Source organism: Cetorhinus maximus, chromosome 4, assembly GCF_964194155.1.
Source record: "Cetorhinus maximus chromosome 4, sCetMax3.hap1.1, whole genome shotgun sequence".
Taxonomy (NCBI): Eukaryota; Metazoa; Chordata; class Chondrichthyes; order Lamniformes; family Cetorhinidae; genus Cetorhinus; species Cetorhinus maximus.
The window spans coordinates 162847179-162866704 of NC_135882.1; the positions used below are offsets into that span (position 1 = coordinate 162847179).

Sequence of the window (19526 nt, forward strand, 5' to 3'; positions counted from 1 at the left end):
TGGAACCTCGCCCATGGGCGGGATGAGGTTTCATGAAGGGTTTATAAATTAAATACAATTTTTTCATTGATGTTCATTGACATGTCCCAGCTCATGTGACACTGTCACATGAGGGGATATGTCTTAAAATTCTCTTTTCTTTATTAAAATTTTGGGAATTTAAAGTAATCTCCCTGAGGCAACTCTGTGCCTCGGAGTTTTCTGCACTCTTTTATGCATTTGCATGAAAGAGCGCAGGTCCCGGCTCAGGGAAACCCCCCTCCGCCCGCACAGGGAGCGCTCAGCGCTTCCAGGCACACGTCATGCTGGGTGGGCCTTAATTGGCCCACCCACGTAAAATGGCGGCGTGGACACAATCAAGGGCGCCGATCAGGTCCATGCCCACCCCCGTACAACACCCCCGACGGGGAAAATTCTCCCCAATGTCTTGCAAGCGTCTTGAATTTCTTGGTCTTTTCTCATTATGTCTGCCACTTTCCTACTCATTCTATTTCTTTCTTGCATGCGAGTGCTTTCTCTCCCCTTTTGTTCTGTTTATTTTACAATTCTGTTCATCTGTACTATCTTCCAGATCTGACAAAGGGATCACACCTGAAATGATAACCTGTTTGCTCTCTCAACAGATGCTAACTGATCTGAGTGTTTACAATATTTTTTATATTTCCAGCAGCTGCAAGTGTTTGTTTTTGCTGCCAGTTAAGGGACATATTTGAGACTATGCAATCAAACCAAAAATAAATTCTTACTCAATATTCCTTAAACCAAAAATTATACCTCCTGTGGTTTCTACTTAGAAAATATTGCAACAATTGCTTTTACATCTTTCCTTTGAATCTCTACAACATATATCAAGTGGCTTGACACAAAATCAATTGACAAGTGTATGAAAATACCACTCTACGACAGAATGATGAACCATCCTGAATTTTATGGGATTCCCTCCCGTAGTTGAGGTAGTTGTCGGTGTCCTGGCTTGTTTACTGCCAGGATGGATTTTGCCCTCTATTTCAGATGCGATTCTCGCAGGTGTGCAGCATGCATCTGCACTTGTGAACTGCTACCGGTGTCTCATTTCCACCGTCTTGACAGCATTCCCCTCCCCCACGCCAAAGTGTATCTTAATTTTTTCTTATTCTCTTTCTCTTCCAAGAGTTCGTCACCCTGCCCTACCCGATACTCAAGGGAGTGCAAGATCAGGGTATCTTCCAATGGCCCAGGCAAGACTTGGGACTCAATGTAGGGAATTTCAAGACGAAGCTGCTTTATTACTGGTCCAACATAATGCTGCATTCAATTGATGTATTTTCTCCTGTTCCTCCATTACTATCCACTACAAAGTGTGCAGCGGAAGTCTGGGTGGCCAAGTCTGGATTTTCTTCCTTACACATTTCAGGGACATAGCTCGTGTTATTAAAATGAGAACTTGTCCCAGGTTTCAATGTACATATTACCCAGTTCATGACAATTTATTGAAATATCAATAATGCTGTTGCAGATGTTTTTTTAAAAATCAATGAATACAATTCATTGTTTCAGCACTGTTGCTCTAAATGCTGTTGGTAAAGTGTTAATATTCAGAACGCCCATACCCCTTACCTCCAATTACACGTTCAATGGCCTGTTCAAAGTGCTTCTGTATAATGGCCTCAGAGAGGTGCCTGGCAGCAATTAAAGCAGCTTCATTGCATACATTAGCGATGTCAGCTCCTGAAGGAAAATAAGTCATCAAGAACAGAAATATGATTCACTTCCAGTACGACATTCCAAAAGCAAGAGTTATCACTGGCAGAAAACAATGTTTCATTGGGAATTAAACCAACATTTTCAGGCATCGCAAGTTTCTCCATTTATAGATTCAGAGAAACTCTTTCCTCTGTTGTGAGAATCCAGAACAAGGCGGTACAATCTTAAAATTAGAGCTAGGCCATTTAGGAGTGCAATCAGGAACCACTCTTGCACATAAAAGGATAACAGAATCAGGAGTTCTCATCCTGCGGATGCTGGATCAGTTGAAACATCCAAGATAGCAACCCAGCCTCAAGAGTGGTCATTCGCTCAGAATACCAAGCCTCTGTCTTGTTCTGATTGCCACGACATTTATGTGGCTAGCCCAGTTAAGTTTCTGATCAGATTCCAGGATGTTGATGATATGGGATTGGCGATGGTAATGCCATTGAATGTCAAGGGATCAGACTCTCCCTTGCTGGAGATCATCATTGCCTTCCACTTATGTGGCATGAATGTTACAAGCCACTTATCAGCCCAAGCCTGAATAGTGTCTGGGTCTTGATGCATGCAGATACGAACTGCTTCATTATCTGAGAAATTGCAAATGAAGCTAAACACAGTGCAATCATCAGCCCTGCTCTGACCTTATCATGAAGGGAAGGTCATTGATGAAGGTTGGCCTTAGGACACTACCGAGGAACTCCTGCCGTGATGTCCTGAGGTTGAGATGACTGGCCTCCAACAACAACAAGCATTTTCCCTTGTGCTAGGTGTGACTCCAGCTATTGGAGATTGTTCTCCAGATCCCCAACGACTTCAGTTTTATTCGTGACTACCTCTGAAAAGTACTTCATTGTGAATTGTTTTGGAATGCTCGGAAATTGTAAAAGGTGTAACATCAATGCAAGTGTGATCATTTGTACTTCTAATGATGAAGACAGCAAACCAATGTGCATAAAGTTTCCAATTCAAGTAATTTGTGTAAACTCATGCACATTAGAAACTGTAAAGGATCCCAACACTAAACCTTGTAGCTCTATTCAACACTTCCTCCTACCCTGACAATTAGTACCTGAAATTTTATAGCCTTAAACAAATTTATCACAAATTCCCAATTCTCTTAATTCACAGTGCTTTATAACTAGAAAGCTTTCATGTGAAACTTTGTCAAATGTTTTTGGAAGTCTCAGTAAAACATTGCTTAGTTTTCCACAGACTATTTAGATGGCCAGTTCCTCAAAAAAATGTAGAGGCTATTACAAACGATGCTCTTGTAATGGACAATACAGTATTCTTGCAATTTTCCAATCTTGGAGGAGAGATCTATACATTTAATTTTAAGCTAAAAGATGCATAAATAGACCAGAGAAAATTAAAAGGTGCAACCATAAATTTGACAATTTTGCAATTTTAATAGGAGGAAATTATTTATGCACTATCAGCACTGTATCTTAGTCTATTGGCATAATTATTAACACTTACCTGTAAACCCAGGAGTCAAAGCTGCTAGTTTCCTTGCCAAATTCTCCTTTTTGATAGAAGTTTCTAATTTTAAGGGTTTGAGGTGAACTTTAAAAATTGAAGCCCTTCCTTTAATGTCAGGTGGCCCTTTATTAGGAAAAGTTCACACTGCACAATTAGTACTGCAAGGATTTTAAAACAAAAGGTTACATCAACACAATCTACCTATGAGCTGTTTTAAAGATAGTCTGCTGCAAGCATATACTTGGAAATACACAAGTGCAGGCCTGAGTAACAGGTCTCCCGCTTCTCCCTGTCCATGGCAAGAAGCTTGATTTGCTGCACATCCTCTTCCTAATGAAATCAAAAAAGATAACATATGCAAGGAACAGCATTTTGTGCTGTTCCACCTTTTCCATGCTTTAGAAAAAAAAAAATGGATATGACATAAAGCACACAAGATCCAGTCTACAGATCAGAATTAATACAAGCTGTGTCAGTTTGCTTAGGCTGCACCAACTCAAGTGCTTCTCTCTGGATTGCTTTAAAGATACAAGTTTCAGATGTTTAATGGCAATTTTTTTAAAATCCAATTTTCTCCCCATCTCATTCGAAGCTTCCCTACTCTTCCCTCGGTACTGTTTTGAAACCACAGGCAATTTTACCAGTACTCCACCTTAAGTGACTATTCTTCCTATGAGAGCTTGGAAAGGCAAGAGGTACACTGGTATCATTTACCAAATGTGATCTTGCCCTCATCTATACATGTGCATTGCCAAGAGTTGATCACTAGATGGTCAGGATCAGTAAACCAGGTCAATCTGAAATACTGGGCAGAATTTTCTGCCGGGCGGGCCTGACCCAAACTCCGGCGGGCAGGGAGCTGATCCCCACCAGAGAAGCGGGCCCCGCTGCCATTTTATGTGGGCGGGCCAATTAAGGCCCGCCCAGTGTGACGTCCGGCGGGACGCGCTATGCGCTCCTGTGCGGGGCAGGGGGGGGATTCTCCAAAAGCGAGAGTGCGGTCTTTCACGCATGCGCATGAAAGAGCGCACATCTCCCTGAGGCTAAATGCTGCCTCAGGGAGATCGCTGACACTTTGAAAAACATTAAAAATAAAAAATCCTTAACATGTCCCATCTCATGTCATAAATTACACTGAAACTTTATTAAACTGTTTAAATCCCTACATGAAACCTCATCCCACCGGTGGATGAGGTTTCATGTTTTCTCTAGTTGCCACCGGGGCTCCTGGCCTGCCCACCAACCTTAAGGTTGGACAGGCAGGTCCTTTAATTGTTTCAATGATCCTGTCAATGGCCTCAATTGGCCATTGACAGGTCGGCGGGCAGACAGCTGATTTGGCTGTGCCCCCGCCTTCCTGAAAATTTAAATGGGGCGGGGTAACTTCGGGGGTTCCGCCCGACATCATCCTGTGTCATTTTACGCTTCGGCGATCAGGCCCCGCCCCCTGCTCGCTGACGGCAAAATTCAGCCCACTGGGTGGAAAACATCTGAATCATTTTTATGTTGGGAACCTGAACATTGAAAGGGGGGGCCTTCCGGTTGCTCTTTCCAGATAGTGATCAATTAAAAGCCTGCCTGCCAAGCTCCCTGATTAGTACAGAAGGGTGGGGGGGGGGGGTGACATGTGTGTGTGTGTGTGTGTGTGTGTCTTGTCAGGATGACACAGCCATTTTACCAGAGACATGATTTATTCTCCAAAGGAATCATGACATTTGCAGAGAAGCTCACCAGCAGTTGGATATTTTTAGGCTGCAGGCCCCACAGGAATTGACAGGATACCTGAAAAGGCTGTTCCCTTGGTCTCCCACTGTTACCTGAAGTCCAGTTGAGGGAGCTGAAGGAGTGAGCTGTCCCAAGGACAGGACAAAGAGAATTTTCCAACCAAGCACAGTAATTTTCAAAGGGTTCTGCTGTGAGAATTAAATCAAGAGTGCGTATCACCAATTCTAATACCTCTTTTGCTGGCGATACAAAGCTAGATCGGAATGTAAGCTGTGATAAAACATAAAAACAGAAAGTGCTGGGGAAATCAGCAGGCCTGGCAGCATCTGTGGAGAGAGGAGCAGGGTTAATGTTGAGTTCAATATGACTTCTTCAAAACTGGGGCTTGACAGGGTAGAGACCAAAAGGTTATTTCCGCTGGCTGGAGAATCTAAAACATGGGACACAATCTCAAGATAAGGGGATGATCATTAGGACTGAGATAAAGAGAAATTTCTTCACACAAAGGGTTGTCAATCTTTGGAATTCTCTACTCCAGTGGGTCATTGAATATATTTAAGGAAAGGATAGACAGATTTTTGGTCTCTCAGGGGTTCGAGCAATACGAGGAGCGGGCAGGAAAGTGGAGTTGAAGCTGAAGATCAGACATGATCCTACTGAATGGCTGAGCAGGTTTGATGGGCCGTATGGTTTACTCCTGCTCCGATCTCTTGTGTTCTCATGTTTTACTCTCATATATGTTTTTGCATAAAATGATACATACTCTTTGCATAAAATGATACACACAGCTTCAACTTGCCTCAAAATAAAGCAGATGTAATATGTTCCGACCTACCAATGAAAATTTGTCTGTCAAATCGACCTGGCCTCATCAGTGCAGGGTCCAGGATATCTGGGCGATTTGTGCCTGCCAAAACCACCACGTTGGTTGCAGTGTTGAACCCTGCCAAAAACAATTGCAGTCGATGCAAGGATTTCATTAATACAACAACATCAATGTGCGTCAAGGTCGGGACCGTTTCTTTTCCTGTACTCTAATCGAGAACATACAGTTGAACACAACAGGAAAGAAGTAGGAAAGCACTCGAGCCAATTTCTGTAGCTCAGCCTGTTCCAAGCTTCACTTCCATATTTGTCTAATTTTTGATGAGCGAATGGAGGATTGTTACAGATTAACACAGGCTGTGCAACTTTGAGGCATGACTATCAAGTGAACATTTTCTTCTAAATTTACAGATCCTCTAAAGAAGTGTAATATCAAAATATTTATGTAAATCTTGCTGCAGCTGTCTTTTCTCCATAATGTTTAAAATGCAAATGTATTTCACAGAAGTTCAGAATTTCTTACTTTTGAAAGGTAGCCAAGTTCTCTTGATATACTGACTTTATCCTGAATTTGACATCTTTGCTCTGCGATGGGGTAAGCTCAACGAGAATGTATGTACTGGAACAATCATCATTTGCTCTGAATTTTTTTCTATATAAACACAGTGCCTTCACCCCAGCCAATAATACTTTCCAACACTGCAAATTAATAGATGATACAGGAGTTTTCATTGGCTGTTGAAATGCAAATGCCAATAACTGGCTGATAGAACATGTAGGAACAGCCTGTACGGTTTCATCTTCAATTAAAAAAGCACGACATAGGAACAGCAACAGAAAATTTTGTGCTAGACACCATTCCTCAATTGAAAAAGCAGCCAGAGTTCAGTAACTGGTGACTTAGGGGTCTGTGAAAGATGGGTGAATCTCCATACAGTTTTCCCTTCCTCTTTGTGGAAAGAGTGAAGAAACTTAATTTTCTCTCAGCTCCAGAAAGATTGGGGACTCAACTGTGTGGAGAATCACAGTAATGGGTATGATCCTATGGACAATTTCACTTGTGATAGGGTAGGAGGCCAAAACTGGTCATCATAAATATAAGATAGTAACTGATAAATTCAATTAGTAATTCATGAGAAACTTCTTTATCCAGAGAGTGGTTAGACTGTGGAACCTACTTATTGGGATGATGAACATAGATGCATTTAAGAGGAAGTTAGATAAACACAGGAGAGTAAGGAATAGAAGCATTTGATTATAGGGTAAGATGAAGTATAGTGAGAGGAGGCTCATGTGGATCATAGGCCAGTTAGACCAAATGGCCTATTTCTGTGCTGTAATTTTATGTAATCCCATATCCTGTTATTCCACCATGTTTTGCCAATGGACTCACAATTTAATAAAATATAAAAGGCCTTGTTCTCACTACAGAAGGTTTTAAACTGCCATCTAAATACTGAACTCAAAACAATAATCAACTGTAGTGCAATCAGGTCTTTTTGCAAAAAAAGACTGCAATATTTCCATTGAATTTGGAAGAATTACCCAAACAAGAAGGCCTTTCTCTTCTTTCTGTCTTTCTTGGCAAAAGTAAAGAATACTAAAACCAGGAAGACAATGGGGAATGATGCTGTAAAACACTGCAGGCCCAATGACCTGACAGGAAGTAATATAAGAACATAAGAAATAAGAGCAGGAGTAAGCCATTCGGCCCCTCAATTGGCTGATCTGCTCCAGGCCTCAACAACTCTTTCGTGCCAGCTTCTCATTGCCCTCAACTCCCCAATATTTCAAAAATCTATTTGCCTCCTCTTTAAATACTTTCAGTGATCTAGCCTCCACAACTCTCTGGGGTAAAGAGTTCCAGACATTCACTACCCTCTGAGAGAAGAAATTCCTTCGTATCTCAGTTTTAAACGTGTGTCCCCTTATTCTGTAACTACGTCCCCTAGTTCGAGATTCCCGCACTAGTGGAAACATCTTATCAACATCTACCCTGTCAAGCCCCCTTAGAATCTTTTACATTTCAATTATGTTTTTCTAAACTCTGATGAATAAAGGCCTAACCTGTTTAGCTGTTCTTGATAAATCAATACCTTCATCCCAGGAATCAACTTAAGTGAATCTCTTTTGAACCATCTCCAATGCCAGTATATCCTTTCTTAAATATGATGTGGCCTCACCAGCACCCTGTACAGTTACAACAAGACTTCCCTATTTTTAAACTCCAACCCCCTAGCAATACAGGCCAAAATTCCATTTGACTTCTTAATTATTTGCTGCACCTGCATGCTAAGTTTTTGCATTTCATGCACAAGAACACCCAGATCCCTCTGTGCTGCACTTTTTTGGAGTCTCTCTCCATTTAAATAATAGTCTGCCTTTTGATTCTTCCTACCAAAGTGCATGACCTCACACTTTCCTACATTAAACTCCATTTGCCAAGTTTTTGCCTATTCACTCAACCTATCTATATCCCCTTGCAGATTCCTTATGTCATCATCACAACATGCCCTCCCAGCTATTTTTGTATCATCAGAAAATTTGGATACATTACACTCTGTCCCCTCCTCCAAGTCATTATTACAGATAGTAAATAATTGAGGCCCTAGGACTGATCCTTATGGCACTCCACCGGTTACGTCTTTCCAACCTGAAAAAGACCCATTAATCCCGACTCTGTCTTCTGTGTGTTAATCAATCCTCAATCCACGCTAATATATTACCCCAACACCGTGAGCTCCTATCTTGTGCAATAACCTTTTATGTGGCACTTTATCGAATGCCTTCTGTAAATCTAAATACACTATATCTACTGGTTCCCCTTTATCAACTCTGCTTGTTATATCCTGAATGAACTCTAGCAAATTTGTCAAACATGATTTCACTTTCACAAAACCATGCTAACTCTGTTTGATTGTGTTAACCTTTTCTAAATGTCCTATTTCTTCCTTAATAATGGACTCCAGCATTTTCCCAACGACGGATGTTAGGCTGACTGGCCTATAGTTTCTTGCTTTTTGTCTCCCTCCCTTCTTGAACAGGGCCGTCACATCAGCGGTTTTCCAAGCCGCTGGGACCCTCCCGGAATCCAGTGAGCTCTGGAATATTTCAACCAATGCCTCCCTTATCTCTGTAGCCATTTCCTTTAAAACCCTCACTGCTGTTTATTCTGTGCTGTTTATTCTGTGCTGTACTATTCACTGCTGTTTATTCTGTGCTGTTTATTCTGTGCTGTACTGTTCAGTCCTCTATATTCTGTGCTTTTTTTTCTGTCTTGTTTATTCTGTGCTGTACTAATCTGTGCTGTTGATTCTGTGCAGTTTATTCTGTGCTATTTATTCTGTGCTGTACTATTCTGTCCTGTATATTCTGTTCTGTACTATTCTCTGCTGTTTATTCTGTGCTGTTTATTCTGTTTTGTTTATTCTGTGCTGTTTATTCTGTGCTGTTTAATCTGTTCTTATTATTCTCTGCTGTATATACTGTACTGTTTATTCTGTTCTGTTCAGTCTGTGTTGTTTATTCTCTGCTGTATAATCTGTGCTTATCATTCTCTGCTGTATATTCTGTGTTACGTAGTCTTTGCTGTTTATTCTGTGCAATTTATTCTGAGCTGTTTATTCTGTGCTGTAATATTCTGTGCTGTTGATTCTGCGCTGTTTATTCTGTGCTGTTTTTTCAGTGCTATTTATTCTGTGCTATTTATTCTGTGCTGTTTATTCTCTGCTCTTTATTCTGTGCAATTTATTCTGTGCTGTTTATTCTGTGCTGTACGATTCTTTGCTGCTTATTCTGTGCTGGTCCTGGTGACTTGTCTGCCTTTAGTCCCATTACTTTGTCCTTCGTGATAGAGATGTTACAAATCTTTCCTCCCATTAACTGCTTGCTTATCTGATATCTTTGGGATGTTTATAGTGTCTTCCACCATGAAGATCAATGCAAAACATTGGTTTAAATTATCTGCCATTTCCCTGTTCCCTGTTATCAATTTTCCAGTTGCATCCTCCAAGGGTCCCACGCTCACTTTGGCTACTCTCATTTTATATACCTGTAGAAGCTCTTGCTGATTGTTTTTATATTTCTATCCAATTTACTTTCATGATCAATTTTCTCCCTTTTTATTAGCTTTTTAGTCATCCGCTGCTGGTTCCTAAAAAATTCCCAATCCTCTGGCCTACCACTAGTTTTCACTGCTTTGTATGCCTTAGTTTTTGATTGGATACCCTCTTTGACCACCTTTGTTAGCCACGGGTGGTTCATCCTTCTCATCGACTCATCTGACATGAATGTCCCTGTATTTCCACAATCTGAAACATAGCAAGAAAGAGGAACCAAGCAGAGGCACAGTAGTGACAACAGGAAAGGAGAGAGAATCAAAAGCTTCTTGTGGAGGTGTTCAGCCATACAATTCCACACATGAAGAAGTTTTGTCTGCATCTGCAGCAAAACAGTAAGCAGGCAGTCAACTTGGATTATTCTTGCGCACCACCTCCTGGTTAAACAAAGAAGTACTGGCAGTGGCTGTGGGTCTGGGAGTAACAGCTGCATAGAAACATGTAAAATGGCAGGGGCAAGGGGAAAAAACCAAATGTAACACATACACAATACTTCAGTGGAGTATTATCTTACCCTGAGCAATAATTATTTTACTGAAAAATGAGGTGGGGAAAGAAGGAAGCCAAAAGTACCATTTTCCATCCACGCATTCAGCTATGCACCGTCACCAAAGTGAATGGAAATAAGAAAAGCTCTCTGAAGATCAGTGTGAAAATGCTTAGGTACAGTTACAGAAACTCTCCTACAAATAGCATGTACCATGTTAAAACTCAAATATCAAAACTTATGTCGTCTCCTTTGTAACACCTTTACATGAACAATCTGCACTAACATAGCTTTAATTGACCATCACTTTACTGCATTACTGCATGGTTGCATAAATACCTCACAATGCTGGGATGATGTTTCCTTCCAAATAGATGCTCCAATTATAAGTGATCCATTACAAATAGAAGATAATTTTCAATATGGGTGATTACTGCAGCTAACAAAACATGATAAATTCCAGAATTCCCTAAGATTGTGCAAAGAATTACATATCATATTACGTATATCGCCCCCTCCAACTGAGATACAATCAGAAACCATGCACTTTGGGAGAACCTGAGGAGGGTTGGATTCAGATTATGCTGGTCATTTGGCTTTATGACAAGGGCAGTTATCAGTTGAAAATGCACAAATCTGAACTCAGAATTACAACCGAGGATAAAAGTTTTACATTGATGTGTGACTCAATAGGCATTGAACTTTACATTCACGCACACAACAGAGACAACACACACACACCAAAGTCACAACTACTTTAACCAGTGACTTCTACTTACCATCCATTTCTACCAGGAGCTGATTTAGAGTGTTCTCTTGCTCACTCTGTCCTCCAAAGTTACCTCTACCCCTTTTCCTTCCAACTGCATCAATCTCATCAATGAAAAGGATACAAGGAGCATTCTTCCGAGCCATCACAAACAGGTCTCTCACCTGGAAGACAGACAGGTTACTTGAGATGTGTACATGGTATAAATTTACTGAAATCAGGCTGGCTGGCTTTCATCAATTTGTAGAAAGGAAGAAGAAAAATTTGCATTTACATAATACTTTTGACAACCTCAAGTTGTCCCAAAGCACTCTACAGCCAACCATCTAGGTTCATCACAGAATCATAAAAATTACAGCACAGGAGGAGACTATTAAGTCGTGTATTTTTTAGGGGATGAAAATGAGGAAAGGTAACAAATTAAGGTGATCTCTCTCTGTTGTTAATAAGACAATATTAATCCGAATGCTAACATTTTCTGAGCACAAAGGATAAAAGGTGCTAATTGGAGGCTCTCTTCCCCTTTTCTCTGACTTCTGCCTCTCATCTGACAACTGCCATTAATTCAGTCTTTTGTCGACAGAACACAAATAATAGACAAGTGTAAGCGGCAGAACGCATGCCACCAATGCTGGAGCAATTAACATCGGATTAAAAGCTAATTACAATGTAGTTTTCAACGGAACTTGCACCTCATATACCAAATTTAATAGATAATTTGCACAGAAGCACTCAGTCTGAAATATGTGCCAGAGAGCAATCATTTAGCTACATACACTGACACAAATCAGGATTTTTCACCTGAAAGTCTTTGATTTAGACCCCACAACCCTTCAAATATATGAGGCTATCCGGCATAATTTATCTGCATCTGCATGGACCAAAAACGTCTCTTACAGCAGTTGTACTAAAAACCTATATACAGATGATTGTCAGTCAGCTTTGGGAATCAGGTAATGACTTTAGATTTAAATCAATAGATGACAGTAATATAATTAATCTGCTTGTTCAAAACCAAACATGTAAATCAGATCTCATCTGAATATTAAAAGAAATATGTCAATCTATCAAGTGACGATGGAACTCAAAACGAGTAACGTACCTTAGGTCCTCACCCAAATCAAAAGTAAAAATCAGATAAGGGAAAAAACCATTGGACAAACAAACAGAAAGTGGAGTAAATATATAATTGGTTATATTAATGGTTCTGCATGCAGTTTTTGTCAGGTTAAGCTCAGCAGAAAGAAGAGTTTATTCTTCAACAAACTAACCCGAACCTGGAAAGGTAGCGTAGAAGCATGACTAATGAATGTTTAAACAGGATATCCTTGTGTTTTCTTTTGAAAATGCTGCTTTGACTACTGATTTTCTGCAAAGTGTGGGGAAATAAATGGGGACAAACTGACAACTGCAGATTCTACACCACAAAAGGAACCTTGCTAATTTATATATAATATAAAAACAAAAAATGCTGGAAAAACTCAGCAGGTCTGGGCAGCATCTGTGGAGAGAGAAGCAGATTTAACGCCATATGACTTTTCTTCTGAGCTGCTAATTTATAGCCTGTCGATAAGAGGTAGCCTCAACAGAAAAAAGGTGACAGATTGCAGCAGGCTACACAGCAAGACTAACATCAGAGATTCAGAAACATATAGCAACAATTCATAGTTTCATCACCACAGTTTCATATTGGTGACATTCATAACTAGTAATAGCTGTACTTAAATATAGCCTTTGTCCTTAACATATATGCAATTCTACACCTTAGCATCATGGACTGTGTGGAAGCTGAAATCCAATTTCCCTGTCAAAAATCTTGCATTGATTTATTTGGCATGGCATAGGAGCATCAGGAAGTCAGTACTAGATATTATCTTCTGAGTCTGAAGTTCAAATACAGCTGTGATTTCTTTTTAAAGATCCAACAGTAAAATAAAAGTAAAGGGTTCAAATTCACAGCATAGCACTTCACAAAATGTATTTTTGGCAACTGCCTTCAGGTATTATGTGGCTAGTGAAGGCAGTGGAATGCATGGGAACTGGCACAGTTGTTGCTGATCTTTTACAGTGGAGCTGCAGCAGAGTGCAAGAAGCTCTATTCTATCTATGGTTCACACTACACCTGATCTGGGATTGCCTTATGCAAAAACTAGAAGGTGAGCACCATGACCATCAGTACAACCCCTCACTCTCAGTAGGACAAAAATGCATCAAAGATAGAGGCAGACTTGAAGCCAGCTATATACTGTTTAAATGAAAAGGTAAAGAGCTTACCTCATATCACTCATGTGTTGCTTAGTAAGTCAAAACCCTGAAGATTGATCTTAAAGGAAGAGACTGCTCTGGAACCCAATATATCATCAACAGGTCTGGTCACTGAGTAAGTGCAAATGCAGAATGATGATTTCCTGGTCAATAATTGATTAGGAGGTAGAAGACAGAGAGCAGGTATATAGGGAATATACTCCAATTAGGTGGATGTGACAAGTAGTGTTCCCCAGGGATCTATACTGGGCTGCAGCTTTTCATCATACCCATTAATGACTTGGATGAAGAAATAAGAGAGTTCTACATCCAAGTTTGCAGGTGACATTAAGATAGGAGGCACAATTAGTGTAGATGAGAACAAGAAATTATTAAGGGACAGGTTGAGTCAGTGGGCAAAACTGTGGCACATAGACATCAATGTGGGGAAGTGTGAAGTAATCCACTTTCGATCCAAGAAAGAAAATTGGAATATTTTATGAATGAGTTGAATAAATACTACGCTTCAGTCTTCATGGTAAAAGATGCTAATAGCATTCCAAAAATACTAAATAACCAAGGGGCAAAAGTCGGGGGAGGAAATAAATACAATAACTAACACTAGAGAAAAGTCCCAGAGGACTGGAGAACGGCCAATGTAACACCCTTATTCAAAAAGGGAGACAAAAAAACAGTCACTATAGGCCAGTTAGCTTAACATCTGTCATTAGGAAAATTCTGGAGTCTATTATAAAGGATCAGTGAGACTAGCGGATTAATATTTCGGCACAGACTTGAAGGGCTGAATGGCCTGTTTTCTGTGCTGTAGTGTTCTATGGTTCTATGGATATAATAGCAGAGCATTTTGGAAATACATAATCTAATCAAACAGAGTCAGCATGGCTTCACGAAGGGAAAATCATGCCTAACAAATTTATTAGAATTCTTTGAGAGGGTAACAAGCAGGACAGATAAGGAGGAACCAGCAGATGTTATATATTTGGATTTCCAAAAGGCGTTCGATAAGGTACTGCACAAAAGGCTACTTAATAAGATAAGGGCCCATAGCGTTGAGGGTAGTATATTAGCATGGATAGAGGATTGGCTAACTAACAGAAGACAGAGAGTTGGGATAAGGGGGGCATTTTCTGGATGGCAACCTGTAAGTAGTGGAGTGCCACAGGGATCAGTGCTGGGGCCTCAATTATTTACAATATATATTAATGACTTAGATGAGGGAAGTGAATGTACTATCGCCAAGTTTGCGGATGACACAAAAATAGGCAGGAAGGTAAGTGATGAGGATGACACAAGGAGTTTACAAAGGGATTTAGACACATTAAGTGAGTGGGCAAAAACTTGGCAGATGGAATATAATGTGTGAAAATGTGAGGTTATGCACTTTGTTAGGAGGAATAGAGGAGCTGAATATTATTTAAATGGAGAAAAAGTGCAGAAGGCTACAGCGCAGGGGGATCTGCGAGCCCTTGTGCATGAATCCCAAAAAGCTAACATACAAGTTCAACAGGTAAGAGGGAAGGCAAATGGAATGTTGGCCTTTATTTCAAAGGGAATGGGGTACAAAAATAGGGAAGTCTTGCTAAAACTAAACAAGGCACTAGTTAGACCACATCTAGAATACTGTGAACAATTTTGGTCCTCTCATCTAAGGAAAGATATATTGGTATTGGAGGCAGTCCAGAGAAGGTTCACTAGGTTGATCCCAGGGATGAAGGGATTTTCTTATGAGGAGAGGTTGAGTAGGTTGGGCCTGTACTCATTGGAGTTTAGAAGAATGAGAGGTCACCTTATTAAAACACATAAGGTTCTTAGGGGGTTTGACAGGGTAGATGCTGAGAGGTTGTTTCCCCTTGTGGGAGAGTCTAGGACCAAAGGGCACAATCTGAGAGTAAGAAGGCGCCCATTTAAAACAGAGATGAGGAAGAATTTCTTCTCTCAGAGGGTAGTCAATTTGTGGAATTCTTTACCGCAGAGGACTATAGATGCTGGGTCATTAAGTATATTCAAGGCTGAGATAGACAGATTTTTAATCAGTAAGGAAATCAAGGGTGATGGGGACAAGGCAGGAAAGTGGAATTGAGGATTATCAGATCAGCCATGATCTCATTGAATGGCAGAGCAGACTTGATGGGCCGAATGGCCTACTTCTGCTCCTACATCTTATGGTCTATGGAATGGCGAGAAACAAGAAGCTGTTGAGGAGCAAAGGGATTTGGATGTCCAGATAGTCAAATCACTAAAAGGCAATGCATAGGTTCAAAAGGAACGGAACGTTAGCTTTTTTCTAATGGGGCTGCAATACAAAAGGGGAAGTTACATTTCAGAACCCATCTGAAGTAGCACTTTTTGCTTCAGGTACTGCACCTCAGGAAGGATAGAATGGCCTTGTTGAGTGTAAAACACAAACTCACCAGAATGATATGGTGCTGAAACGGCTAAATTAAGAGGACAGGATTGCATAAACTTGGTTTACATTACCTTCAATTTAGCAGGTGATGGGCAATCTAGATGGCTCAGAAAATCTAGATGTAGAATCAGTCTGGGCGGAGCTAAGAAGCAACAAGGGGTGGAAAACTTTAGTGGGAGTTGTCTATAGGCCTCCAAACAGTAGTAAGGTAAACAGGAAATTAGAGATGCATGTAACAAGGGTGCTACAGTAGTCTTGGATGACCTTAAGCTACATATAGATTGGATAAACCAAATTAGCAATAATACTGTGGCTGATGAATTCCTGGAGTGTGTACGAGATTTTTTTTAGACCAGTACGTTGATGAACCAACTAGGGAACAGGCTATCCTAGATTTGGTTTTGCACAATGAGAAAGGATTCATTAATAATCTTGCTGTGCGGGGTCCTTTAGGGAACAATGACCATAACATGACAGAATTCTTCTTTAGGTTGGAAAGCGAAGTAGTCCGATCTGAAATTTGGGTCCTAAATCTAAACAAAGGAAACTACGAAGATATGAGGCATGAGTTGGCTAAGATAGATTGGGGAACTTCATTAAAAGGCATGACAACGGATAGGCAATGGCTAATATTTAAGGAACGAATGTATGCATTGCAACAGTTACATTCCTTTCTGGCGCAAAAACACATCAGGAAAAGTGGCCCAACCATGGCTAACAAAAGAAATTAACAATACTATTAGATCCAAAGAGGAGTCATATAAAGTTGCCAGAAAAAGTAGCAAGCCTGAGGATTGGGAGCAGTTTAGAATTCAGCAAAGGAGAACCAAGAGATTGATTAAGAGGAGAAAAATAGAGTATGAGAGTAAACTTGCAAGGAACATAAAAGAGGACTGTAAAAGCTTCTGTAAGTACGTAAGAAATAAAAGATTGGTAAAGACAAATGTAGGTCCCTTACTGTCTGAAACAGGAGAATTTATAATAGAAAACAAGGAAATGGCAGAGCAATTAAAGAACTGCTTTAGTTCTGTCTTCAGGGAGGAAGACACAAATAACTTCCCAGAAATGCTAGGGAATCGAGGGTCTGGTAAGGAGGAATTGAAGGAAAGTAGTATTACTAAAAAAACAGTGCCAGAGAAATTAGTGGGACTGAAAGCCGGTAAATCCCCAGGTCCCAGAGTACTAAAGGAGGTGGCCATGGAAATAGTGGATGCGTTGGTTGCCATCTTACAAAATTCTGTAGATTCTGGAACTGTCCCAGCAAATTGGAGGGTGGCAAATATAACCCCACTATTTAAAAAAAGAGGGAGGGAGAAAACAGCGAATTACAGACCGGTTAGCCTAATATCAGTAGTAGGGAAAATGCTAGCATCCATTATAAAGGATGTGATAACAAGATACTTAGAAAACATCAATGAGGTTAGACAATGTCAACATGGATTTCTGAAAGGGAAATCATGTTTGACAAACCTAGTGGAGTTTTTTTGAGGACGTAAGTCGCAGAATAGATAAGAGAGAACCAGTGGATGTGATGTATTTGATTTTCAGAAAGCTTTTGGTAAAGCCCCACATAAGAGGTCAGTGTGAAAAATTAAAGTACGAGGGTTTAGGGGTAATATATTGGCATGGATTGAGAATTGGTTAGCAGGCAGGAAACAGAGTAGGAATGAATGGGTCTTTTTCAGAATGGCAAGCGGTGACTAGTGGAGTACCACGGGGATCAGTGCTTGGGCCCCAGCTAGGGAACCAAATGTAATATTTCCAATAATATATCTACACCTCCATCCCCCACCAGGATGGTCTGAGGGCTCTCTGCTTCTTCCTTGAACAGAGGCCCGAGCAATCCCCATCCACCACCACTCTCCTCTGTCTGCCTGAACTTGTTCTCTCATTGAACAATTTCTCCTTAAACCTGTCTCACTTCCTCCAAATAAAAGATGTGGCTATGGGTACCTGCATGGGCCCCAGTTATGCCTGTCTCTTTATGGGGTATATGGAACATTCCTTGTTCTAGTCCTACTCAGGCGCCCTCCCACAATTCTTTTTTTTGGTACATTGATGACTGTTTCAGTGTTACTTCATGATCTCATCTGGACCTGGAAAAATTTATCAATTTTGCTTCCAATTTCCACCCCTCCATCACCTTCACATGGTCCATATCTGACACTTCCCTTCCTTGACCCCTGTGTCTCAATTTCTGGTGATAGACTATCCACCAATATTCACTACAAGCTCACTGACTCCCACAGCTACCTCGACTACAGCTCCTCACACCCTGCTTCCTGTAAGGACTCCATTCCATTCTCAGTTCCTTCGCCATCTGTTCCGATGATGCCACTTTCCAAAACGGCACTTCTGATATGTCTTCCTTCTTCCTTAACTGAGGTTTCCCACTCACTGTGGTTGACAGGGCCCTCAACCATGTCCGACCCATCTCTTGTGCCTCTGCCATCACACCTTCCTCTCCCTTGCAGAACTATGATAGGGTCCACCTTGCCTTCACTTTTCACCCCTCCAGCCTCCGCATTCAAAGGATCATCATCTGCCATTTCCGCCAACTCCAGCATGATGCCACCACCAAACACATCTTCCTCTCACTCACCCTCACACCATTCGGTTGGCACTCCATAGAGATTGTTGCCTCCGGGACACCCTGGTCCACTCTTCCATCACCCCCAACACCTCATCTCCCTCATCATCCTTCCCATGGAATTGCAGAAGGTGCAACAACTACCCCTTTACCTCCTCCCTCCTCACCGTCCAAGGGCCCAAACATTCCTTTCAGGTGAAGCAGCACTTCACTTGTACCTTCTTCAATTTGGTCTACTGCATTCATTGCTTCCAATGCAGTCTCCTCTACATTGGAGAGACCAAACGCAGACTGGGTGACCACTTTGCGGAACACCTTCAGTTTGTCCGTAAGCATGACCCAGACCTCCCTGTCGTTTGCCATTTCAACACCTCATGCTGCTCTCATGCCCACATGTCCGTCCTTGGCCTACTGCAATGTTCCATGGAAGCCCAATGCAAACTGGAGGAACAGCACCTCATTTTCCGATTAGGCACTTTACAACTTAACAGATTTAACATTGAATTCAACAACTTCAGACCATGAACTCTCTCCTCCATCCTCACCCCCTTTTTCAATCCCCTTTTTTCAATATTCATTTTCATTTTTATTTTTTATCCACTTATTTTTATTTATTTTCATTTTTATTCATTGTTTTATCCCCACCTTTTATCTTATTTTCAATCTTTTTTCCCACCACAGTCCCCTCCCCCCACCCCACCCCCACAAGGGCCATCTGTCACTTGTTCATGTTGTTCTTTCCAGAGTGCTTACCCTTGTCTTGCTACTATCACATTCTGCTTTCTGACCTTAATGCCATCATCAGCACTTCCTTTAGCCAGTACCACTATTATTAACACTCCTTTGTCCTTTTGTCCATGACATCTCTGGCAATCTCTCCTTTGCCTCCACCTATCACTGGCCTTCTATCCAGCTTCACCTGCTCCACTCCCTTAAACAGTATAAATTTCATCACATCTTTACTCTTTCTTTAGCTCTGAAGAGTCATACGGACTCGAAACATTAACTGTTTTTTCCTTTCCACAGATGCTGTTAGACCTGCTGAGTTTTTCCAGCATTTTCTGTTCTTGTAATATTTCCAAGTTTGCTGACGACACGAAACTTGGCAGGAATGTGAGCAGTGAGGA

The 19526-nt window shown here is 41.0% G+C and overlaps 1 protein-coding gene across 1 annotated transcript in view; it reads right to left on the minus strand.

The window, feature by feature from the left end:
• The window catches only part of afg3l2 (AFG3-like AAA ATPase 2), an 85143-nt gene that overhangs the window by 12535 nt on the left and 53082 nt on the right, over positions 1-19526 (minus strand). The window contains exons 10-13 of the mRNA XM_078541062.1: positions 11148-11301; positions 5774-5881; positions 3211-3336; positions 1597-1707 (exon numbers count right to left, since the gene is read on the minus strand). Of these exons, the coding sequence (XP_078397188.1) occupies positions 1597-1707; positions 3211-3336; positions 5774-5881; positions 11148-11301 (499 nt within the window). The remainder of the gene's footprint in view (positions 1-1596; positions 1708-3210; positions 3337-5773; positions 5882-11147; positions 11302-19526) is intronic.